At 38.0% G+C, this 26,428-nt stretch overlaps 1 protein-coding gene across 1 annotated transcript; it reads right to left on the bottom strand.

Annotated features, from left to right (window-relative positions):
• Positions 1-21,244, bottom strand: cbln1 (cerebellin 1 precursor). Its single transcript, XM_008412536.2, has 3 exons — positions 20,622-21,244; positions 19,585-19,704; positions 1-294 (listed from the first exon to the last, which is right to left on the bottom strand). The coding sequence occupies exons 1-3, from the start codon at positions 20,877-20,879 to the stop codon at positions 97-99; spliced, it is 576 nt and encodes a 191-aa protein (XP_008410758.1). The 5' UTR covers positions 20,880-21,244; the 3' UTR covers positions 1-96.
• Positions 21,245-26,428: the final 5,184 nt, after the last annotated feature.

Here is a 26,428-nt window from a genome sequence, read left to right as displayed (position 1 = left end):
TCTTCTCCTCCTCCAGCTCATTTGTCCTTTTCTCTCCGCTTCTGAACTTTCCGTCTTCCTCCTTTGTTTCCATCCCCAGCTCTTCCTCCCTCCTCTCTACAACGGGAACACCAGGAAGCCGGAGAAGGTGGAGTACTTCCATCCGCCCATCAGGTTTCCTCTTTCCAGTTTGAGGTAGGCCCGGTCGCCCTTCTCCATCTGGATCAGAACGCCGTTGCTGGCGGCTTCGCGTGTCACATCCTGGTCGCCGGCGAACGCAGAGATCACCGGCCAGCCGTTGTGCATCAGGCTCACCTGGACCAGGACAAACACAAGCCGGGTCAGGCTACAGAAATAAATGTGGCCTTTAAAGATGTGATAAAGGAGCATTTCTGGAGTTTAAAGACTTGTCAGCACAAATATTTATCTTTGATATTTTAGGCCTGTCACAATAAATTGCCCCAGAAGTTATCGCAATAAATTATAATATTGTTGTTTGGAGACCACTTTCAGGTAATATTGTGGTAATGGCATAATGATGCCCAAACACATAAGATTTTTAATTTATAGCTTGAAAAACTCTGAAATTAAACAGAAACTCTCTTTCTACATGATTGTAAACAATGGAAAGAGGCTGTAATGTGGCACCAGGCCTGCCACGGCAGCAAGAAATCAATTGATCGCATGATAAATTACAACAAGCAGATCAATAATTTCCATTTGGGAGATTTATTGTCTCTTTTCTCTCTTTTGACCAAAAGCTGGATAAAAGTCTTCAGTCTGGTGCCTTGGACTTTCTAATTAATTTTATTTAATGTTTCCGTTTATTTCAGGACATTTAAAATGTCTTCCAGTTCAGTTTAAAATGTTCATTTAAAGTTTATTTATCTTTGCCAATGTGTTTTTGCCTTAATAATAATAATATTACTGGAAAATGGTCTCCAAACAACAATATTATCGTTTATTGCGATAACTTCTGGGACAATTTATCTTGCAGAAATATTTTTACTGTGACAGGCTAATTTAGTACATTAATGGATTTTTAACAATACTGGTCCACATGCAGACCAGGGATTATTACAAACAGTGACATCAAATAAATTAGCTCTACATTTATGCAACACATCCAATAATTACGTGGTTATTATTTTGGAACAGCAGTTTTATACAGTCAGCACATTATTAATAGATTTGCCAAGATGGAGGGTCTCTTTCTTCCTCCTGAATTCAACAAAACCCCACAGAGCCGACGACGGAGAAAAGGAAAAAGACGTGCAGTGCGTCTGACTCAACAAATATTTCAATAGGGAATAACATCTTGGTACAGAAAGCAGCGTCTGTCAGAGACGTTTCCCCTCTTCTTTAAACAGGCAGCAGCTTTCATCACTTCTTTGGAGCTACAACAGAAACACGGCGTCTCCCGGGACTCGATTCCCCTTCTGATGCCTCACTTTAAATAACAACATTGTTTTGTGCCGGCTCAGGTAGCAGCGCAGTAGTAAAACAAACTGAAACGAATGCTGGGGAAACGTCTCGTTTTTATGCAGGAATGCATTTCATAAGCCGAGTGGGATTACAGGCCGTCCTGCGAGAAGGTGCTGAGCCTCCTGATGGGAAAAAGGGAACAACACGGTTTCTCTTGTACTTAATTTCTACAGCCGGTTGTACAAATCATGTTTCTGCAAGAATGTACAGAAGTAGAGGAAGCTGCTGTATTTTTTTTTTGTTCTCTAGCTCAGATTTTGGGGGATTGAGGCAAAGCTTCGTCTCCAGCACAAAGGATCAGAATAAGTTTGCATATGAAGCAGGCATGAAAGAAATAAATCAACACATCGGTGTTAATGGAGAGAATTTACTCGATAATTTCATAGTGAGTTACAGAAAAAAACAAGTTATTTGTTTTCTGTTTTGATTTTTATATCCTGCTCTTATATTTTATGCCTTGTGTTTAGTTTGTGTTTCGATTTGATTCGTCTTTATTTGTTTACGGTTTTCTTTAATTTTCCGTTTCTGCAGTTTAAACTCATAATATGGCCCTCCCCTTTCCAGCTGCTAATCATCGTCTCATCCCCCGTTTCAGCTGCATCCAATCACCCGTCACAGTAACTGCATTTCCATAACAAATGTGCACAAAACTTTGTCAAAATTCTGCTAGTTGTGACAAAATGCGTTTCCAATAAATGAGCTAAATAATGACTTAAAAGTTGTTCAAACTTTAAGTCATTGAAAAACATGCAGCGCCGTCATCCTCCAACTCAGTGGTTCTTAACCTGGGTTCGATCGAACCCCAGGGGTTCGGTGAGTCGGTCTCAGGGGTTCGGCGGAGCCTCTGCCGCGGAGGTAAAGACACACTTGTGTAAAAGTCGTGATGACGCCCCGCTTTGCCATCACTTGCTGCAGAGGATCAAGTTACATTGCTTAGCCAATCAGAGCTGCGGAGGAGCCCTGATTGAAGGAGCTCCACTCTCAGYATGGATTTGAACTTGTGYCTTTATTTACTTCAGCAAAGCTCACAGTTTTTACCAAATTCTGTAGCTTTCGGTGAACTTCTAAATCTGCTCCTCAGTCGCATCTTTTCAGGGTTGATACTGCCTCTAGTGGCCTGGGGGTGGTAACACAACTAATATAATTACATTACTAAATCAGAATACCGCAAAGTCTTTATTATTTATCATCACTTTTTCATTCTCTTAAGAATGTAGAGCTAATTAAATCATCTAAACACCTAAAGACCTTAAAGTGGTTCCAGTTTCTCTCGATGGCCAACCTGTTGAAACTGGCAAATTTTAAATGCCTTAATTGGGTCGTTCCTGGACAGTCAGCTCAACTGTGCTGAAACCACTGACAATATTTTGAAGAACTGTTCTCAGAGACTTTACCTTTTAAGAAGACTTTAGTGATCTTGGGGTGACCCAACTAGAGTCTAGTTGGGTCACCTCTATGTCTTGAATTTGAGGGAGGGTTTGGAAGGGGTGGGGGGGGTGAGGGGGGTCATTTTATTTATCACTACAGAAGGGTTCAGTAAATGCGCATATAAAACTGGTGGGTTCGGTATCTTAAAAAAGGTTCAGAACCACTGCTCCAACTACTTCCTGTCTTCTTCTTCTTGGTTTGCGCCATTGGCAGCATCCAGTTGATCATGAATTAGGTGTTTCCATCTACTGGTGTGGCGCGAGTCAACCAGACTAAGGAAAGCGTAGTTTCATCAGATGTTGGCAGAGGGCAGTAAAAAACCAGGTGTGGAGATGGCAAACTAGCATGGACAGCATCTCAAGCGGAGAAAGTCCTCCTCTCAGCCACCGGTTGGCACTTCAAGTTTTTTCTGAGTTTTTTGCCTCTGGTAAGGTACGGGTGGGATGGGATCCTTCCACCATCACATTCGGGAAACGCGTTTCCATTTTTGCTTTAGCAGATTAACTCTTTTTGAGAAAAGCCTAAAACCACCTGAAGGATGTGTCGACTTTTTTGCGAAATTGAGCAAGTTATTTCAAATGTTGCTGTTCCCGTCAACCTTTCCTACTGCGATTCTTCAAAATGTACATCAACATACGTTGATGGAAACACAGCTACTCAGTCCAGTTCAGTTTAATTATATGGAGCAGATTCATACCAAAGGTCATATCAAACAGCAGCAACTAAAAACAACTTCTGAACTCTTCTGCACATCAAAGTATGGTAGAGTAAAAATGGAGACCATCTGTCTTGATGGCTGAGGTTTGCTCCAAACTGGGTCATCAACAGAACAATGATCACAAGCACAGCGACAAATCTACAGCAGAATGACTGAAAAATAAAAAATCAAGGGAGCTGAAATGTTTAAGACAAAGTCCAGATGCCAAAAACGTTTTTAATCCATTTTAATTTGATATAGTTGCATTTCCTTTAGTATAAAAGGAAATATACAAGGAAATCCCTGCATAGGAAGCTATAAACTGTGTTTAGTGAGCATTTGACAAAGCTGCTTCATTGCTTTTTTTGGTCTCAGACATTTATTGGAAAAAGTTTGTAATTTATTTGGCCTTTATGTTTGGATAATAGTTGAGTGGATTTAGTTTAAAGGCAGCTCAGACAGTTTTATAACCGCAGTCATGATAAAAACATTTTATTTGTATACATTTATTGAAAAGCACTCAATAAGCCGCCCTCTTTTATGTCCACTTACATGTTCAAGGATAAAAACATCAAACTCCTTTCTCGAAGAATGACGTTGTTTGAGGATGTAGATTTTTTCCTGGCTTCTTTATATCAATGAAAACATGACGCCTTTTACAGCAGAACCAATTTCCCTCAAATTCTCACCTGAGCGCCAAATTAGTAAAAATATTTCCTTTCACCCCACGAAAATACGCAATTGTAAAACTGTCACTAACTGATGGAGCGAAGTCATAAACATCCCATAATTATACACTTAACCAGCTCATTTGGCCTGATGGTCAGAACAGTGTGTGTGTGTGTGTGTGTGTGTGTGTGTGTGTGTGTGTGTGTGTGTGTGTGTGTGGGCAGGAGATGGAGAGCCTGTCAGAGTCAAGAGCGCTCTTGGCCTGGCACTCCTCTTAATAGAAAACTGAACTTGGCGACTCACTCGGGCTGGATGAGTGTGTGTGTGTGCGTGTGTGTGTGTGTGTGTGTGTGTGTGTGTGTGTGTGTGTGCTGCTTTGAACAGCTCGTGTATGAATCTGATAAAAACACTCAGCCTACACTTAAATTATTTTTTTCCAATTGTCAGAACAGAAAAAGAAAAAGGTCAGGGCCAAAAAAAGGACACTTCAATATCTTGAAAATGTATTCATTTAAGCCTGAAAAATATTGGAGGATATAAATTTGCCAAAAAAATGTTGCTTTTCAACTACAAAGTATATGTTTCCTTTAACGTAACGTCACGTAGACGTCCACGAACAAACCATTTCAGATGTGTGAAGAATATTTCTGAAGCTGCTGTCAAATAGTTTCACTTTTTTCTCCATTTATGTTACTATACTCACCAAAAAAAAAAATGCATTTGGATCTAAATGTGGATTTTTGTGCAAATCTTCTGGATGGGATGGCATGTTTTGGGATCAAGGGTGTGGTGATCAGTCTTCTGTTAGGAGTTAAGCTTCCTGCAGATTTTTGGTGTTCAAAAAGCTCCAAACTCTTGGAATAGCTGGTAGATACTTAGCACTCATCATCCTCCATCATTAGACACTTTGTCGTGTTTGTTAGGCCGTGGCCGGGTTCATCTCACGGTGTAAGATGAAGGCATTTCCTGTGGCAATGTCCAGAAAGTGCAGCAGAGAGGTCTGGTGCAAGTGATTTGTTTTTCGGGTCAAGCTGGGCTGAAAGGTCTTCCCATGTTTTTATTGCAGGTCACAGCTGGGGGTGGACAGTCCTTCTCCATCCTTCACCCTTCTAGCTACCGTTTCCAGAGAAAGCAGGATGGGTGGCGGCACACAGAGACCTCGTGTGTCTCCATGAACACTTTGGGACTGGAATAAAAATTGTCCATGTAAAAATGGTGCCAAGAGAAGGCGTGTGAATGAGGTTCATGACTCCTTCATAAGAGTTTTGCCAGTGTGCATACTAAACCTGATGGTGCAGCCAGTGCTCGACTCAGCCAAAACAAACATTTTCATCCCCATTTAGTTGGCTTGTCCCACATGTACCGTTCTTTCAGTTTTTGCCTTAGTTGCCACAATCTGGCCTCAAACTCCTGGGGTGGAAATAAGCTTGGCACGCAGTGAGGATGCCACCAATCAGAGGCCTGGCTCTTAACAGCTTGTCATGTCCAGTTGATCACTTCTTTCCATCTGGTGATGTTCCAAAATATTGATCAGAACCCATGACATGACGGGACTTTGTGAGGAAGGGACGCAGACAAATTATTATTTTGTTTCCAGTAGTCCTGAATCCTGGGGAACGACTCTACAGACACGTAGATCTTCCACTTCAAAGGTCAGTCCATTTGGATTTCCTCCCTAATAACTTACTGCTGGCTGTATTTTTGTTGGCATTGTGGTAAATTGTCTTCACTATTGCAGAGGCAAAAACAAAACATTAAAAAAAAAGGTATTTTGGGCAGTGAGAAGAACTACCAATGCTCATCCTTCACCTACAAAACAAAAACCAATAAATATCACAAAAATCACAAACTGGATGTCACAAATCACTCCACAATAAAAATGTGTTGTCAGTTTCGCCATCTCACCATTTTTCCCAGGACTCCATTCTTGTTTCTACTCCATTTCCTTGTTACTCTTTTTGCGCTGCTACATGTGCAACTTTCCCCCATTCTTCAGAAACAAGCTGTGGACAATTTTTATTGCCAATTTCACGGTTCAATATGCCAGATTCCCTCCAGCAAAGGGATTTCAAACTGGCACTTTCCCTTTCATATTTACAGGATAGACGTTTAAGCATATTCTGAAAAAAAAGATGGTTTAATTATTTTAGCATAACTCCAGTTTTACTTGCCCTGTTCATTTAAAAGTTGGTGTGTAGTTTATAATCTGCACTTTAAGCACAAGTTGAAATTGAAACTTAGGGAGGCTGAGTCCTGCTGCTATGTCATCCCAAATCAGACAAGTTTTAAAAAATAAATACAAAAACATGCATCCACGTCCACGGACCCTAAGACTTAATGTTCATGGCGGTAACACTTTATTTGAAGGGGGTGAATAACACTGTCATAATACATGTCATAAACATGAATAAACCTTCATGAATATTTATGACTTGTCATAAAGCGTCATTCGGTAAATTATGACATTTTTAATACAAAGTTGACATTATTCAAAATGTCTTTGTTATGACAACTTGACATTAACCAATAAATCATTACTGTTTAAACTTTATCTTTAATAACAAAGTTACCTAATTTTTAAAGTACAATCAGTAATACTTTTATAACAAATTTATATCAGTAATGATTTCTTGGTTAAGAAATGTCAAGTTGTCAATAAAGACATTTTGAATAATGTCAACTTTGTATTAAAAGTGTCATAATTTACCGAATGACGCTTTATGACAACAGTTATAAATATTCATGAAGGCTTATTCATGTTTATGACAGGTGTTATGTCATGTTTATGACAGTGTTATGTCATTTTTATGACAGTCTTATTCACCCCCCTTCAAATAAAGTGTTACCTTAATGGCTACTGGAAAGATGTAGCTAAAGATAATAAAGAGAAGGTTTTCACTTTGTGCCATTTATTGTGTCAACAGGCTGCTCTTCCCACCTCTAATCGTACACAATAATTGCATTTAGTGGTTTCTCAAACAATTTCATCACATTGTTCTTGTGACGCCCATCTTGGGAGGAATATTGTTTAAAATCTAAACGTCAGTTTTGAGATTTTGGAAACAATCAGTTTATTGTTGTCCCAATAAATCTGAATTCTTATTATTCTAAATTTTATTCCACAATAAGGCTAAATGGTCACAAGTTGTTTTTGTCACGACTTGTGACAAAAACAAAAAAATTAGTTTTTTCAATTTTTGTTGTAAAACAACTACAGCTACGGAAGAAGGATGAAGATGTGATGTACAGTTTAAAGAAGATACAAAACAAAAATCCAGTAAATAATGTACAAACCTGACCATAAGGTTGTTTCACCAATTAATTTAAACTTTATAAACACATTTATGTCCAAATATAGCGATGGACTCAGACCTGAACCTTCAGAGCCACATAAAGACAGTTAAAAATTCAGTCTTCTGTCACCTGAATAACAACTGAAGGACTAATGTCCCACCAAGAGACAGAGACAGAGTTTTACTCCATCTTCATGCAACACAAAATTGATCTGAACACGTTTTGTAATCACAGACATTTTAGAGTTGAAAATATGGCAATTATGCTGTGAGATTTATTATTAAATCAAAACTAGCATTTTTTTTTCCCCCCGAAAAGAAAAGTCTTTGGTTTGAATGACAGAAACAGATACAGAGGCAGGTAAAAAAAAAAAAAGAAAGCAGCAGTAAAAAACAAAAGTGGCGCAGTGGAAACAACAGGCTGAGGGAGATTGGGACATGGTTTCTGTCCAAAGTGCAAAAACTGCTTCCAGACAGAGATGGCAGAGAACTGCGTCCCACAACGCTCAGACACACCTGCGTCCGGGTCACTCAGGTGGAAATCAAACCTCAAACACCAGCTCTCTGAGGTTTGGGTTAGAAACGCTGTTCAGGCGTTAAATGTTTAAAACTCTTATCCTAAATAATGGCTTTCTGGCTTTAGCAAAGTGTGTCGAAGCAGCGCTGCATACACTGGAAAACACACAAACCCAGATTTAAATCTAAATGAGGATCAGATGTCTCAAGCAAAACAAAAGTTTATCAAAATGTCCAAACTTCCAGATTTCTGATTTTAGTTTTTGTAAAATTTAGGCTCTTTTTGCAAGTTTCTGTCTTTGTAATACCTGCAAATCAACAAACTTGTTCGGTACAACTTGATCATTGATTTTCACTTTTTTGACTACTAGTATTAGTCAGTTAGAAAAAAAATAGGAGGAAACATTTTCCTGTTGCTTACTTGGAAATTAGGAGAAGTTTAAAATTATCATAAAATAATTGATATGAGAAAAAAACGTGGAAATGGTGAGAATAAAATTCAAAAAGAAGAGAAAAAAAGTTAAAATGACTGGACAAGTTGGAATTACAAGAGAAAAAGGTTAAAATGAAGAGTCAAAATGATGAGAAAAAAGTTGAAATTACAAGAACATAGCTGAAAAACTAAAAGTTGAACATATGTGAAAATACTCAGTAAGATGACATAAAAGTGAAATGAAGAAGTAACTGAACTTCAGTTACTTCATCAAAATGACAAGAAAATTGTTGACATGACTAGAAGATCAAAAGAAGCCAAAATAAAATAAAAGTATAGATATATTAACGATTAAGTCGAATGGATGAGTAAATACTCAAAATGACTGTCAAGCAAAATGTCTTCTGGGGAGTAAACGCTTAAAGTTAAAAACAGATACAAAATCAGAGATTTTACTCTTTATTGTTATTAAATCACTATCAAACCAAAGTAATATTTTTATCAAGCACACCAACATATCTGTAATACTTATTTTTGATCGTTTTGTCCAAGAAACGAAAAAAAGTTGAGCATGAATGTTGTCCCATATTTGTGAAAACGACATATAAGCGTCCTTTAAAGTTAAAGTGTGTATTTTAAAACAAAGGCAGAAACGAACTAATTAGCTTGTTAGATGGTCGTGAATCCACAGGGATCGTTTTAATTTAACATTTTAAACAACTTTTAAGATCTGGAAGCCAAAGAAACATACCGTCTTCACACAGCCCAAACATTTAGTCCATTCTCTCTGGCTGACGAGTCGTTGCCGGGTCAATAACGCCAACATAACTTCACATGGAAACACAGATGCTGTTCAGCACCAACAACGATCCGGTTTGAAATTGCAGGCTGTTATTATCCACTAACATGTTTCTCGTTGACATTTCCAGTTCGAGTCGATTCAAATCGCAAAGGTTAGCTGTAACAGGCGGTGTAAAATCTCCATGATCCAAACCATAACCTGCTCCACAAAGTTCTGATTCACCCGTGTTTTCTCAACACACACACCCACGGCTGCTCGGGGTGAGTGTGTGAGGTTATGGCAGTGATGTATAGCAGCAATAAAACCATGAAACTGTGGTCATCGCCTGCATGAATCAACCCCACATTGTGATTGTTTACCTCCTCTCCAACACGCAGAGGCACAGATAATCTAAAATTACCACCATAAAAATAAAAAAAGGATGAACGTGAGGCACTGCAATTCATCTGCATTCATTATTGGAAAAGGCCGAGTAACAGAAAAAAGAGAAAGAAGAAGAGGATGGGGCAATAAGGAGAGTGACAAAAGGCAGAAGGACGTGGAGAAAAATTCAAAATGTACTAAAGAGAAAAATCTGACATCTCGGTGCAGCACTTAATGCTTAATGACATCCTGTTGCATCACGACTTCCTGTCCAGATTTTGACGTGACAGTAATGCTTTTCTGGTTTCGCATTTCACAACCTGTCTTCTCGCCTTCATTTCCAAATCATCTCTTTTCAGATCCACATATTTCTCCTTTAGATTCTCCACTTTCCTTTCTGAGCAGTTTTCCTTAAAATCTTTTGTCTCCACAAAACCAGGACTAAAGACAATGGACTCCTTCAAAGGGAGACGTTCTTTACCTCTGATGTAGGAATAAAAAAGTACAGAGAAAGTGACCAAAGAGTAAACATAAAAAAAAAAAAATAGATACATTTAAAAATAAGAGTGAAACCTTCTGGGGAAAACAAATACTGATGTGAAGAAACTACAGAAACGATGCAGGAAACACTTAAGAACAATTTAAAGATAAATGCTATTGCTTTTCTGGCCGATAACTGATAATTAAAGATATCAAACATTATTACCTGATGTTTAGACGCCATTAAAAAACAACCACACTGCAGACATGACCTCTCTGCTTCAGCTAAAACCCCCACAAGCCTGCAACTCCATCAATCTCTGTCACATCACAAACACCACAGCACCAACTCCCAAACGGCAACAAAGTGGACATCAACGCTGGTTATCAATATCAGTCTGGTTCTACTTATGACCGATACCAGTATGGCAAAAAAAAAAACAACTGCATCGTCCAAAACCGATGTTAATAACGATATATTTGTCCATTCAAGCAAAGCATAAAACAACAGTAACGTTTTTTGCATTAAATACATAGAAAGAAATAAAAGAAATTCAGGAGGAAATTCTCCCACATCCACAAATGGACTACTCAAGATACATAACGGAGTACTTCTTTGAAATACCCTGCAGTCTTAGCCAAGGGGAGCATGTAGATATCTAATTAAAAGTGGTCTGAAAATGGAGCCTTGAGGAACCCCACATATGATCTTTGTTAGATTACATTTAAGATACGAAGGTCGAGAGATGCAAACACATGAATAATGCAAAATCCAAAAGAAACTCAAAAAAAGAAAAGCAACAGTAAAATGATGCAACCACAGAAAATAGAAGGGAAAATGCTGCAAACGACAAAAGCAGCAACTATGAAACTCTGCAAACTCGCTCCATAAAATGCGAGTCCTCCAGACCACTAGGGGGAGTCGACCATCAACAACCCAACACTTGGTAAAGACAGGATCAACTGTCTTTATTTACATATGAGCTAATAAAAAAATAAAAATCACAAAACCAGAAACTAAATATATCAATATCATGTTGTATTTACCATACAAACGATCCCACCACTCATTTCTCCTTTTTTAGAAGTATCTGCAGTGAAACTTCTGCATTTATACTTTGACAATGGAGAAAATGGGTTGAGAATTTTGGGAATTTTATTCTGGTTTTGTGAAATGAGAACACAGTGAGGACAGTCTCTGCCAAAGCACAGCTGGTCCAATCAAACAACACTTTCTCCAGTTTTAGACTGTCCTCCATATGTTGGAGGCTGTTGCTGTTAATAACAATGTCCCTCTGCAGTAAGGCTCTCTGCCCTCTGGAGGATGCAAAGAAGTCATTCTTATTGGTCTGATGGAACAACCTCCTGGATCCAAGCCAACAGTTTGTCTCAGGTTCTGCTTCCAGAAAAAAAATAAATAAATAAAATATCAAAGTTTCCTTCATTTAAACAGGGAAACATGACATGTAGTCTTCTTCAACTGAAAAATCTGTTTTTAATATTCAACACAAACCATAATTTGGTTCCACAACTAGAGATGCACCCATCCACTGTTTTCATTTCCGATACGATATAAATATCCGATATTCAGATATTTCACTTTTTGCAAATACAAAGTGCAAAAAAAAAAAAAAAAAAAAAAATTCCCAAAGCAACAGATTTTGCCTCAGTGCTGCAGCCACTGATGACTCACGATTCAATGCACCACAGAGGCAGAAAACACTTTTAAACAAAACATGGCTACCAGAATGGCGATCGACAACATCTGCAACATGACTGTTAAAGAAATGTCCACATCTTGAAATGAATGGTAAAATAATAAATATTACTAATTTAAAGGACTACTTGGCTGTAATATTTGGTTGGCTATTGTATTACAGATGTTAGACATTGATGTTTTGAATATCAAATGTATTAGTCCAGTTGGTTGAACTCTACAGGCCACAATGATAAAAACTACATTTTGTTGTCAAAATGGAGGTAATTGTAATAGACGCCATCATCCCAGTTTAAAACAGTAGTAACAAGCAGCCCTCCTTTCTAAAAAACTAAACACACTGAGAAGCAATGGTTCAAATAAAATATACTGCTGACAAATAGTTTTGATTTACTAATAAAATAGTAGGGCTGTACAGTACATCTGCATTAATGTTGGAAAGTAAAACTGAGCAAAGAAGCAACATTACCGGTGTGGTTGTCGAAAGTCTAGGGAAATGTACATAATATCAAAAATACTGGTTATGTATGGAGAACCAAAAGTGACAAAATTAAATACATCATTGATTAAATGGACCATGATGTTTAAATACTTTATTTAATAGACAGCTGATTTGGACGACTAGCCCCTCAACTTTTATTGGAGAGTTTGATAAAAAAAATATTTCAAGATTGAATTTTAATTACTTACAGGACATGTAATAAATTATCTAAACATGCAGTTAAAGGTTTATTATAATAGATTTATTTAATGATGTATCCGTTTAATTTTGTCCCGTTGGCCCTCCATAGTCAGCCATATCAATATTAATGTCGGAGATCAATACTGGTCTAAATTTTTATATCGGTGCATCCCTAAAAAAAAGCGTAACTGATTGGTTCTTGGTTCTGATTAACAGTACAAATAATCAGTGCTGTTAATCAGTCACCAGGTTCTGCAGAAAGCTGCCCATCAGCCAGGTTGTTCAATCTTAAATTTAAACTTTTGTCAGTTGGATTAATGCTAAGCAATAACAACAACCAGCGAGTCTGCTGAGTCACCGGTCGCCGAGTCAGTGGTTGCCACGGTGACGCCCAAGGGAAAGCTTCTTGTGGCCAGAAATCAAAAATCGTCTCCTGTGTTTAATTTGGGTTGTGTGACCCAAATTAAAGACACAACCCAGAAGAAATGCTTCACTTTGTTGTCAAACAGAGTCGCATTTTAAATCGCATGTTAGGTCAAATTAGAGCCGCTTAATTATGGAAAACTAATCAATACAGAAATAATTGCTGCTGGCAATGAAATCCAAAATTAGAAATAGAACAAAAATAAATAGTAAAATAATTAAATTACAAAAAAATAAATTATAAACAATAGGAGGATTAAAATTATCCCAATATGAGGGGGTGGGCATTTATCGTATAGTTTATCATTTATCGTGATGTTTCATTTACCGTCACCATAAATTGCAAGTAATAATATTTGAAACCTCAAAAACTGTCCTTTCATCAGGATTGTTGATTTTACCATCAGTTAATAATTTGTTTGTTTTTTTGTTCTAGATGTCATAAATACTGCCAAGCTTGTGTGAATCAAAGTTCAGTGAATATTCTATCGGGAGTATTATATATTGATTTTGATCTCTTGTCTATCGCAATATAGAATATATTGATTTATTCTCCATCTATACCAAAAACTAAATGAATTCGATTCCTACTAAAATACAGCATAATGTTGGCCAAAATGACGAGCCTTAGATGAAGAACTGAAAATTGAAATGGAAGAGAAAATTCAAACACCATGCAGAAAGCTACCAGCTCCCTCCCGCCTGAAAATAATACCTAATGGGATTAAACACATTAAATGTAAAAAAAGAAACATTCCCACCACCATCATCATCATCTAATCTTTTTCACATATGAGCAAAAATCAACCTTCTGTAATGTTCTGCCAAACTGAACACACATCTATTGGATAAAAACCAAACCAAGCATCTGGCTTGTACTCTGTTTGTTTGTGTGTCTACGTTACTCATAATTCACATAAATCTGTTCATGCAGACACCTTGTGGGAACTAACGTCTCTTTTGGCAGCAAAAATAAAGTCCCGGCAAGGAAAATAAATCAATTCCGAGAAGAGATTCTGGTTTAAGGTTCGACCGAGGATACATTTAGATAAGCAGCAGTTAGTTAGCTGCACAGCTTGTCTCCAGTAATGAGATGAAAGCAAATTAAAGAGCGTCTTCTCCGTTATCGCTCATTCCAAACCGTGCAGAGAAATGTTTTTTATAAGATAATTATCATAGTTATTTGTCTCTAATTGCTACACGTGATTTAAAAGACGCTCTTCTTTTGCATTGATATATTTTGAGCCTTTATCTCCCGACAAAAGAATTTCACTCAACTCAGCCACCATGTTTTACTTACAAATAGATTTATTAAAATAAAATAGAAGAACCTAATGAACATGACCGAAAGGTGAGAGTTTATATTTGACCTTTCGGGATAATTTCCGAAGCGTTGTTCTGCACTCCTGGATTCTTATTAGTGTTGCCATCAATGAATATCAATTTACATGTTATGTATGATCACCATGACCTTTTCTGCAGAGATCAGGAAGTATGGCTCCATATTATGATGTTTGGCAGATAAAAGGCAGCAGCATAGATCTATAAGTCCATCCACGAAGAAACGCAAAATTATCTCAGATAGAAACATGAATCTCATCGGATCTCTAAGAGAAACATTACTAGACATAAAATAAAGGTACTAAATATTATATAAACTATATTTATCTCAACATTAGGATGAACAAAAATTGTTATTGACCTTTTATCGCATCACTTCTTCCCCTACAAAAGGCAGAACTAAAGTCAAACAGGATTAAAGAGGATTTTGTTTGCCGTTTTTTCATCAACGTTAAAAGTCGTGGATAAACATGAAAACATGGCAACGTTGTAACATCTGAGACTGGCCCGAAGGCTGTGTGTTGCACGATGACGCTCGCTTACACCAAGAAATAGAAAATGAGTCCAATAGAATATTCAATACTTTCACTGAACTCCGAACCAGAACCGCACAGCATTCTGGGAGATGTAGGCAGATGAAAGGCTTTTAGCTTCTCACGGCTAACCAATTGGTGGAATCAAATCAGTGGTTACCCAACAACTCACTCACTCTTTGGTTGCCTAGCAACAACCGGCTGAGTAACATGCGCAGCAGCAGTTTTAAGGTTTTGCTACAACGTAGTGGGGTGAAAACTGGATAAAATCAGGAAAAGTCACACCAGTAGTTTGTCAGTAATTCAGATATTTAAAACAAAACCAATCAATAACTATTGATATTGACTTATACAAAATGCTTATATCGTGTTACTTTTTCCAGCCATATCATCCAATCCTAATGATAACTATTTTTAGCTATGAAGGAGGACAAAAAATACCAAAAAGAAGTGGAAAGTAAATGACAGAAATGGTCAAAAGCATGGGAACATTTTAACAACTCCTTCATGGAAGTCTTAACAGCCATATTCCAATCTTTACACCTCACAGAAGTCTGACTTGCCAACTTGACCTGTCAACTTGACTTTGTTGCCATTTTTACTGACTTTTCAAACCAAAAGGAAAAGGTCACTCTTAATTGGTCACTCTTAATAATCAGTGATCACCCAGAAAGCTGCAAATCGCTGAACTTCTAGAAGAAACTAGATGCAGTAAATCGGGACGTAAACAATGGCTGAAGCAAGCAGGGTCGACAGTTAGCCTGGTCTTCATGAGCTTCCTTCGTCTTGTTATGAACCGCACCAGGTCAGTCTTATTACGATCTTTTGACGACATTGTCAGCTCCCGTCGCTCAACAACTTTAAAATCGATCTGTAAACGGCGGTGTCCATTACTACGTCCGTGTACCGAGCGCTGCTGTGTGACGTCAATGTTCTTCTTCTGCAGATCGCTTCGAAGTCATAAGTCATAAACCGTTCACACTAAAGTTTATTTAGTAGCATGGATGACCACGCAAAAAACTGATTTCAGAAAAAAAAAAATAGAAATTGGAATCAAGGATCAATCATCCTGTCACAATAACAAATTTTCCTGAACAATAAATTGTCCTGGAAGTTATTGTGATGAACAACAACATTGTTGTCCATTTTTCAGTAATATAACCGTAATGGCATAGCAAAGCAAAAACACATTCTAAACTTTAAATTCTACTAAACATTTAATCAAAACTGGAAGACATTTTAAATATCCAAAATAAATAGAAACAACAAATAAAATGAATTATGAAATGTCTGTAAGCAAAATTGTCCCTGAAAAGGCCTCATTGAGACCAAAGCACCAGCCTGAAGACTTTAATCATCCACTCTTTGGTAGAAAGAGAGGAGAGAGAAAATCAAATAATTATGCAAATGGAAATTAAGTTTGTTTTAATTTCTAGACTGTTTTAACAACTGAAAACACATGAATACAACTTAATATTTCTGACATTTTACAGAAAGCATGCTTTGTTTGGCCCACTCAGAAACCACATCAGAATGAAGTAGCATGTGAATTATAGAGGGAATAATAGAAACCACAATCATTTCGCTGGTTTTTGGGAGAGATGTAGAGCTTCATTGTTTACATGTAATGATGTTACAGTCCCAACAGAATGACCTTCTGTAAACGCTGTTATTATGAGGGCGGTGTATGAAGAAGCAGTTCCTTCAGATCCATAATGCCCCCAGGATGGGAGGCGTTTAAGTTTCCTCCTGAAACTCCCAATTAAAACTCAGACCCAGCATTAACACGAGATGTAAATGCCGAGTGCGCCGGCATTTACAACACATCTGCAAAAATATTCCCAATTCACCACAAAACCTTCCAGGAAAAAAAAGTAAATGTTGAGTCAGTTTTATCTAATTTCAGAAGAAATCCTTTAATCGCTGAACCATAAGGGTGATTAGTGGACACTGATGGTTCAGTTAGTTTTGTCAAATATCTGTGGTAAGTTACAAACAAATAAGTTTTCAGCTTGACTGGAGCATCCAAAAAGCGCTTTTTTGTTCCCGTGGTAAGAGAATCTACCAAAGCCCGGTTTTTGCAGTGCTTTCAACTAGAAGTGCACCAATAAGTCAAGTCTGATTTTCTTAATTTTGGGATATCCGCAAGTGGTCAATGAGAAACCAATCTCATCTACCTCTGGTCTGGAAATCAGACATTAAGTTAACCCAATTGTTAACTTAGATGCTATATGTAGCGCCTTTCCAGCCAAAAAATAAATAAATTGATATTGGCCAAAGAAAATAAAACCAGCTTTTTAATAATAGTTTATCAGCCAAAAAAATAAAAACTGCAATCAGTGTACCGCTGCTTCCATCAGCACATACTGTTGTCAAAGAGACTCAGTTGAACTTAAATCCATCAGATAAAGTGTTTAAAAGTCACAGGAAGCTGGTTTGTGGATTGACCAACATAAAGGGTGTTTTTGCCTGATAGTCCGGCAGATTTGGTTCAATTCGGACCAAAATAGCAACGCTTGTTAATCTTCAGCTGCTGCAGTTTTCTTTCTCACTGTAGAGTCAAATGAACCACAGTTTGACACGGTGCACTGTTTTTATTGTCATCCTTGGAAAACCCTGTTCCCCTCCTCGCCTGTGGGGGCGCTGCAACAAGAACCACTGAATGAATATGACATGAAAACCTCTAAAGAAAACACTGAGAGCAACTTCCTGCTTCATGAAATGTAAACAGAAATGGAGTAGGTCCAGATTTCTAGTGTTTGGAGGATTTTTCTTCTCTGTTTGGTAAAATTCATGAGCCATTTCTTCCGCTAGCGTGAGACTAGAGCGTTTTATTACGCCGTGCACTATAGACCACTTTACGCTTTTAAAATGGTTCAAGAACATTGTGTTTGTGGAGCAATGATTGTTGTGCCATGCAGTTATTTACAAAAGTAAACTGTTTTTATTGTCACTTTTATCATTATCACAATAGTACCACAAAATGCTATGATAAAACTTTAAGTCCAAGTCTAATCTCAAAACCCAATGCTGCAGTTTTGGTGAAAACTTTATCATAAATGTTATACTTGGAAAAGATTTTTATTTTAAAGAGGTCAGAATCAGAAAAGGAATCAATTTAAAGAAATTATTGAATTGATAGAAGACTAGACCTGTCACGACAAATTTAGGTTCACGATAAATTGTCCCAGAAGTTATTGCAATAAACGATAACATTGTTGTTTTGAGACCTTTTTCCAAGTCATGTTATAGTAATGGCATAATAATGCAAGAGCACATTCTCAAAGACCAATAAGCTTTAAATTCTATTGAACATTCAACACTGGAACTGGAAGACATTTTTAAATGTAAAAACAAACAAATAAAATAACAGAAACAACAAATAAAATGAATTATGAAGTCTTGAAAGAAAACCGTCCTTCAAAAAAGAGCGAGTTAAGATCAAAGCACCAAACTGAAGACCAGTTTTGGCAGAAAGGGAGAAAAGAGAAAACAATAAATCGTGCAAATGGAAATTGAGCTTGTTTTAATTTGTCAGGCGATTAATTGATGTATTGTTTATTGCGACAGCCCTATAGAATATCAAATCTAAAGTCAGTGAATGTATTTATTCCAGTCTTTTGAGGCATGGCACTGGAGATGAAAACAGTTGCATCTGAAGGAAGATGTGCAGAAGTAGAGTAAATATGAGCTGAAGGGTCACATCGCAGGTAGATCAGATACCTTTCATTTGCAACATTTTTGTTTTAATTGGTAGGAAAACCGCTTGCTGTTATAACCTTTCACATTTTCATCCAGAAATCCAGGTAGAAAACCGTTTATTCTTCCCTCCACATCCAAAACCTGCTAATCAATGGTTTCTCCAGATGTGTGGCCTTCTTGAAACCTCTCTGAACCTTCTCCTTCTTCTTCCATCTTCTCCAATTATTTGCTCAACCAATATCTTGGTTCCTGTAGCTCCCCCCCCCACGTTTGCTCTCCATTCTTCCTCGTCTCTTCTCCTCTTCCTCCCGCTGCCTCTCATCTCCTGAACGCTCCACGGTGGCCGCCTCTCAGGCAATTAAGCGGTGGGAGTTTTCAGCGCAGCAGATGTGCAGGACGGATGACGGGCGGCGCGCGTTGGACGGACACGATTTCAGTTTATGTCGAGAACTGAAGTATTTCTGCTCGCTTAAATATTCAAAAAAATGAAGTGAGAGATGCCGTCCAAGCAGGAGATTGAGTAAAAGTAAAACTGAATTGCCCTTTTAAATAAATTTAAGCAGCAGATTGAGACAGAAATCATCATTTTCTGCACAATCCATACAGTCTTAATTACCTCAAGCAGTCATGACTGGGGGATTCCAGTTTATTATCGCCCGCTCATTCATTTAGGTCCCTAATAATAAAGTCAAACCACTTTGTATTGCATTTCTTGCAATATAATTTGCGAGAGATGCATTGTAATTTCTGCTGGGTGGTTTCTAGCGCAGCACGTCAAAGGCTAAAAATGAATTTTAGCGCTTTGACACATCAAAAGAATCAAGAGAGCATCTATGGAGGTGCAAAACACAAATATTTTGACATTAAATTTCATGTTTATGTCTGATTAAACTAAAATCTGATAAAAAACAGCTTTTCCATTCGTGTTCATCACGGCTCTCCTGATTCCAACCAGATTCTCGTAAAACTTTTACGAGAAAATAAACGGATGCACAGCACATGTAACACACACACACACACTTAGACTTATTAAAGAGCTACCTGTATGGTTTGGCGGTTGTAGACTTTGACTACATGGAAGTTAAAACTGTAAATCCCTTTCCGCGGCGCGATGAAGTTACTTCGTTCCTCCTCAAAATTCCTCCCAACGTTTACTAAAACCTGGAAGAAAAGAAAAAACATATTATAAAATTGCTTCTGTGAAAATAAACGTTTTTTGAGAACATGATGACATTTTGAGTAAAAAAAACCCACTTAAAATAGAAGAAAAAAGTGAATTTTTTTCAACCCAACTTAAGAAAAACTCACTTTAAATCTCAAAATGTAGATGATCACAAGTGTTTCTAAACCAAAACTGTTTCCTGAGGCTATAACCTCAAATTTTACGTTCTTTCATAAACTTTACGGAAAATTTAGAAAGAAAAATCATAATAGATCGTTCATTTCTGTAACTGCCTGTCTGCTTTTACGAATGATGACTGAGATGCTGTTTAAGGGAAAAATTAATCGTTTTTCCATCTTTTATGGCAGAATAAGCAAAACTGGGAACAATTTAAAGAATGATATCCAGAAGGAAAGGCTGACAAAACTGAAATAATAAGGATTCAGTTTTCTAAACAACAAAAATAAAGATAATCAGACTTTGTATTAGTTTACATTCCCTCGATTTAGCAGATTCCATCATTAATTCACCATGTTTACCACACAAGAAAAAAGAACTGGTCTGATTTAATTTAATTTTAACAGAATTGGACTTTATTTATAGATAAACACATGACATCTACAAAAATATTTACTGTATTTTTTTATTCAATTAAAAAAAATGAGGTGGACAAAAAAAATGTGCATCGCCATCATTTCTGCAGAGTTAAAATTTTATTTAGAGTTTTAAGAGAAAAGACAAATCGGAACAGCTTCGGATCAACGTAAGACAGAAAAATCTAATAATTATAATAAATATTTAGTTATTTAAGCCAAACTTAACATATTTTCTCTGTAAACTGACCCAAAACCAGCTGACGCCAACCCCCCGGTACCGTTAAAAAAAAAACCATAATACGACATGCTTTTAGACCCACCCGGTCAAAGTAGATGACCATGGTTCGGTTGCTCATCTCGGACGGTTCGTGGTTGGTGTTCCGGACCGCGGAGAAAGCCACCTTCGCGCTGCCGGAGCGCACCGAGATGCCGAGCGCCGTGCCCGTCGGGTCCGAGGTCGGGTTGGAGTCGCACACCACCAGGCACTTCCCCTCCAACACGATGGGTTCGGTCTCATTCTGAGCCCGAACCGGGCCAGCAGCGAGCCAGGCGGCACTCAGCAGGCACAGCACCAACATTCCGGACCAGAAAGAAAAAAAAAAAAAGGAAAAGAAAAAAAAAGCCCCAACAATAGCAGAAGTTTAAACCTGCGCGAGCCGCTCCGTTCTGCTGCGGTTAACGGTTAAACTCCGACCCGGATGGATTCGCTGGTGTTCGCTCCGGTCCAGTCCCGGTCGCTCTCACCTGGTCTCCTCCTCCTGACGCACCTGTCAGCGGCTCCTGTTCCGGAACAAACAGAGGGAGAGTCGCGCGCCGAGCGGGCGGACAGCAGCACTCATAGCAGCAGCGCGCGGGAGGGGAAGCTCCGTCTGCTCTCTGGCGCGCGCCTCAATTATTGATAGGCAAAGATGTGAGAGTTCGAAACACAAAAGGCTCGCGAGGAGGAGACCCCTCCCTCCGTTCCCGCGGTAAACGACAACTCATCAGGATTTGGCGCGTGCGCGTATGTGAGATTTTCCAATCAGCGCGTGCCGACCGCCCCTTTTTCCCGCCCTTCGCCTCCTCCTTTAACTCAATCCCAGTTCTCTTTATCTCTCCATCTATGAAAAACTATCTGCATCCTTACGGAGTTGATGCTTTTCCTTCTTTTTTTTGTTTCACATATTTCACACAATCAAGAGATCACTTTCTGGAGAAAGTTTCTTGAAAAATCTTTAAAAATTTAGAGATTAATCTAAGAATTTTTCTAGAAAAAAGTAGGAATATTTTGAGTTTCTAAAGACGAAAACATTCTACAGAATATGGAATTTTCAAAATTTCTACAACATTTTTCACTGAGTTTCAAAACTCTTTCAACCTTTGGACCTTTTCTGTGTTTCAAAAGCAAAAAACAATTCAACTTTTGAAATTCAGTGAATACATTTTGACTTATAAAACTCTGAAATGTTCAAGATTTTTCAAGAAATTCTCTGAGATTAATTTCAAAATTTTAGTTTTTGAGTAAATTTTTATTTTTCCAAACTCAGAAATCTTCAAGATTTTTCTAGAAATGATCTGAGATTCATCTTGAAACTATTACGAAGCCATTTGTAAGTCTGTGGGGCTCCATAAATGGAAAAATGAGAAACAGTCACAAACAAAAGGCAGAACTAGCAAAGTTACTCCAAAAGCACACCAGCCACTCATCCAAGAAGTCCCAAAAGGACCATAAATAAAGTGCTAAAGGGATTAACTTATTAGAGAGAAAGTGGGCAAAAATGGTAACCATTGAAGAGAGTTATATTGTGAAAATCACTGCTAACCAAACACTTCCCAAAAAAATCCTGAGGAACCTCTAGACTTTTGAGAAAATATCCTGCAGCATAGCAAGGAAAAATGGAACCTGTCCTGTAACTTCTGGCACAAAATAAACCGTATCAAACTCCATACTGTCAAACATGGTGGTAGATTGACAGTTTAGCTTGCTGCTTCAATGCCTAGAACCATGATGAGCCACGATGTCTAACAGTGAAAAAAATCATGTCTTAAACTTGGACACACTAAGGTTATGTAGCAAAACAATGATTCAAAACTCCAAAATGGACAAAACCAGAATTGTCCGAAGATGTTTAGCATCTTTTGTTCACTATAGAAGAAGTTGTTTTTGGTTTCTCTTGACTGAAACAAGCTGAAAATGTACCAAACCGTGACTATAAAGCCAATGGACAACTTGTGGATGCCAACCCAAATGACTGAATAACTTCATTAACCAAGAAAAGGTGATGGGTTTTTCCAGGCAGTACCATGCTGGAAGTCGTCTGGACGTCCACTTTTCAAAAATGTGTGTTTTGATCAAATACTGCTTTGGAAAGTTATAATTTTTGCATCCTGGTGAGTTGTTTTAGTAACTGTACATTTGTTGAAAAGGAAATGCTTCTTTGACCACTCACCATATCAAGGAATTTGTATTTATCTCACGTGTTTTATTTTTCTGCCCCGTTGTTCCATTATTTCTTGGGTTTTATCATTTTTCCAGGCCCTTCCAGTCTCTGTCATACTTTCTAGCTCCCTGGTCTCCCTCCAATCCTGCAGTTTTCATCCCTGTCTCTATCCCAGTGGGTTTTCCCTCGGCGTCTAATATGAGCTGACGGTGAGTGACAGGCCAGAAAGACTTCTGTGTGATGCCGGGCGCTGGGGACCAGCCACATCTACTCTCCGTCTGTCCACCTTTTCTCCTCCAGACAAACACAGATCCTCATTTCCTTGCTCTTTCCCAGGATCACACTGCTCTGTGGGCACCGTGGCGTCACTGAGTCTTTGGCTATTTTCACACCTGATAGTCCGGTAGACTCGATTTGATTGGGGACTAAAGTTGCAACATTTGTTAAATTTTCAGCTGCTGCGGTTCGCTTTCACACTGCACTATGTCAAACCAACCAATCCCTTTGAAAAACCTGTTCCCCTCCTCGCCTGTGGGGGCGCTGCACCAAGATCCACTGAAAGAAATGACACCAAAACTGCCCAACAAAAATGGAGTGGCATCAGATTCAGTTGTAGAATTTCTATTTTGATTTTGGTAAAAGACCACGAAGCATAGCACCCGCTAACACTAGATTCACACATTTGTTTTGGTTGTATTACCCAGAATGCCCTGGGTTTTAGTCCACTTGATGCTTTTTTAAACAGTCTCCCGTCTGCTTAGCATTCAAATATGCATTCGAACTGTGTCAGAATTAACTTTAATGGCGGACCAGAGTTCTGTATCAGAGTTCAGTTACATGTTCACGCATTTTGGAAAAGCAACAGTGAAATCAGGCATGACAAAAGATGCACTGTTGTGTTTAAAATAACAAAAATCTGTTCAGAGAAGTGAGTTAAGGTCTAAATTCTTATAAAAACTTGTGTTTCCATACCATTCAAATGCATTGGAAACAGTGAATAAAATCACAATTTGTTGTAACTTGATAGAAAGTGAGGGGGAAAATGATATTAGACTCTTAAAAGAAGCAACATCAACATTTTTCAATACAAATTCAAACTTCTTACTGTGTAAACTGTACAAATACTCAAAAATGTAAGTTTCCTGTGACTCACTGAGCAAATATTTAGTTGTGTACAACTAAAACATCAACATGCGAACCTTTTCTAATTAAAAACATCAAATATCAGAAGAGGTTTCCTCATTTTCTATCCATAATATTCTGACAGCCTAAGAGGAGAAACCCAGATTTATGCTGCAGAGCAACACAGATGCACTGAGCATGCTCAGATCGACTGGAGCACAGTGAGGCAGGTAAACACAGAGCGAGAAGGTTCGACCAGAAATCAGCAGGTAAAGCTGTCTGTTGATTGGAGGTTTGCCTCCTGGGATCATGTGAGCGTGTTTACGCTGGACTCTCATCTAGTCTAAATAAATGGGGCAGAATAATAAAGCCACACCTCTGCTTTCTGACTGCAGTGTTTTATCCATTACTGTGCTCTGTTTTTTATATTACAATCACAAAGAAGTAGAAAAACTGGAAGAGAAAAGTTCTCTCTGGATCTTTACAATAAATGTAGCACTCTGGGTGTTTGCTATCTTTATTTAAAAGAAAAAAACATAAATAATGATTCTTATTTACAGCTGCAGCTTTTAAAATGCGTTCAAGAACAGTATAGCACTCCAAAAACACTAAAACTTACCAAGTATTTTTGTCTAGCTTTTTATGCAAATACATTATTACACTTTAAATAAGACAAAACTAACTTACAAGTAACTTTTCAGCAACATATAAAAGCTTATTTTAGGCCAAATATTGATTTTTTTGTTTTAAGTACAAGTTCCACTGGCAGATTATTTCACTTGTAAAATGGGACACAAATATTGTAAAGTGAAATAATAAAATATTAAAGACTAATGTACTTAAAACAAACTCAAAACAAAACGTAAAACTAGCTAGCAGGCAGATTTTAGTGCTGTCAATCAGACCTCAGTGTGGCTGTGCTGCTAGCTATGTTGCAGCTAGCAACCTCTTGTGAATGCTAAGGTTAGCATAGCCACCGATGATGGCGGATAAACGGTTTTCCTGTAACGTTAAGTTGTTTCTCCAACATTTAGCAGCGCATACATGAGGTTGATTGACAGATTGACAGCACTGAGACCCACCTCCTGGCTCTGATTGGTTGTTTTGGTTGACAGCAAAGCATTTATTCAATAGTAGCTCAGCGAAGAGATCAGTCTTTTCACAGATTATCTTTCTCATAACAAACTGTCACGGCATGGTGACAGTTTTGTTAAAAACACGTTTTATAAAAATTACGTACTGCAGTTTTATATCAAGGTTTCAAACCCACCTGTTTGTTTTATAAAATATAACTGGCAACAATGCCACTAATGTATCAGGATTCAACACCAAAAAACACGCAAACATTTCCCACACAAAAACAGAACATTCAGTCCATTACAGTTTTAAAGTTTGATGTGAATTTGGCGATTATTAATAAGTGATTGTCTGATCAGAGCGGTGATTAATTAGCTAATATCAACACCTGCTCTACTGATTTTCTGTGAGAGTGTTAATATGTGGGTTTACTTATTTTCCCTTTTTGTTATTTTTTTTTAACTGAACTGAAACACTGAATTCTGCAGCACATCTAAAGTCAAAGTGCCAAAGTCAAGCTAGCATAGCTGAACTACTTTCCTCTCCATTGCTATAATTTTTAATTAAAACTTTTTTCTGACTTTATTGACTAGTTGTTTTAGTGTTGACAATTAGCAGCAAAGAACTGTGCCCCTTTTTCTTTTACATATCACAGACACATTGAAGGTTTAGCGCATTATGTTGATGACTTGACAGATAAAACCAATGCTAGTCATCGTCAGCGAGCAGGTTTCTGAATCTTGTGTGTGTGGATAAGGACTGCACAAAATAAATACATTAAAGGTAAAGCCACAATTCTTTGGAATATTTCAGCATCTGGTGTTTCTGTTTCTGTATTATAAAGCAGTTTCTGATCCCAGGTTGTTGACCTTTTTGTCACACCTTGCAGCAGCAGCAGCTTTATTTTGCTCCTCATCGTCTTGCGATATATCAGGCAAGCCGGCTCGAATCTAATAGGTCGCTTAAAACACAGTTTTCCTGGCTTGAGATTAATTACCATATCCTCCTGCTATTACGGGTGTATTTTTGAAGTGTGGCTGCCATTAAGTGAATTATCGCCTGTCTCCGGATCAAGTGCTCTGATGAAATAATCAAATTAGAAATGTGAAGCACGGCCTGTAATCTGATTTTTCAGGAGATGATTGCATTTTGTTGACAAGACGTTGGTAGATGTGACGGTCGCTGGCTCGAGACTGCCAAGTGCACAGCAAGGTTGTCACGTCCCGTTTGAAACAGTCATCCTGCCGACTGCAGCAAAGACAGAGATGTCTGAAAAAAACACAAAACAGCTGCTTCTGTGTTTTATCTTGAAGCTGCAAACACGTGTTAAAGCTTAAACTTTGAGATTTCAGCACGTTTTCACCTCATTAAATGATAATGAAGACCCACAAAGTCTGACTGAGAAGCTCCTCACACGGAGGAATATCTCTGGATGAAGATGTCCAAATTGCCTTCACAGAAAAATTAGCCAACTTTCTACAGTGGCCCTAACACTCTGTTTAAAAGCC

Source organism: Poecilia reticulata, linkage group LG6, assembly GCF_000633615.1.
Source record: "Poecilia reticulata strain Guanapo linkage group LG6, Guppy_female_1.0+MT, whole genome shotgun sequence".
NCBI classification, from domain to species: domain Eukaryota; kingdom Metazoa; phylum Chordata; class Actinopteri; order Cyprinodontiformes; family Poeciliidae; genus Poecilia; species Poecilia reticulata.
This window is presented reverse-complemented; position numbering and strand designations above follow the sequence as displayed.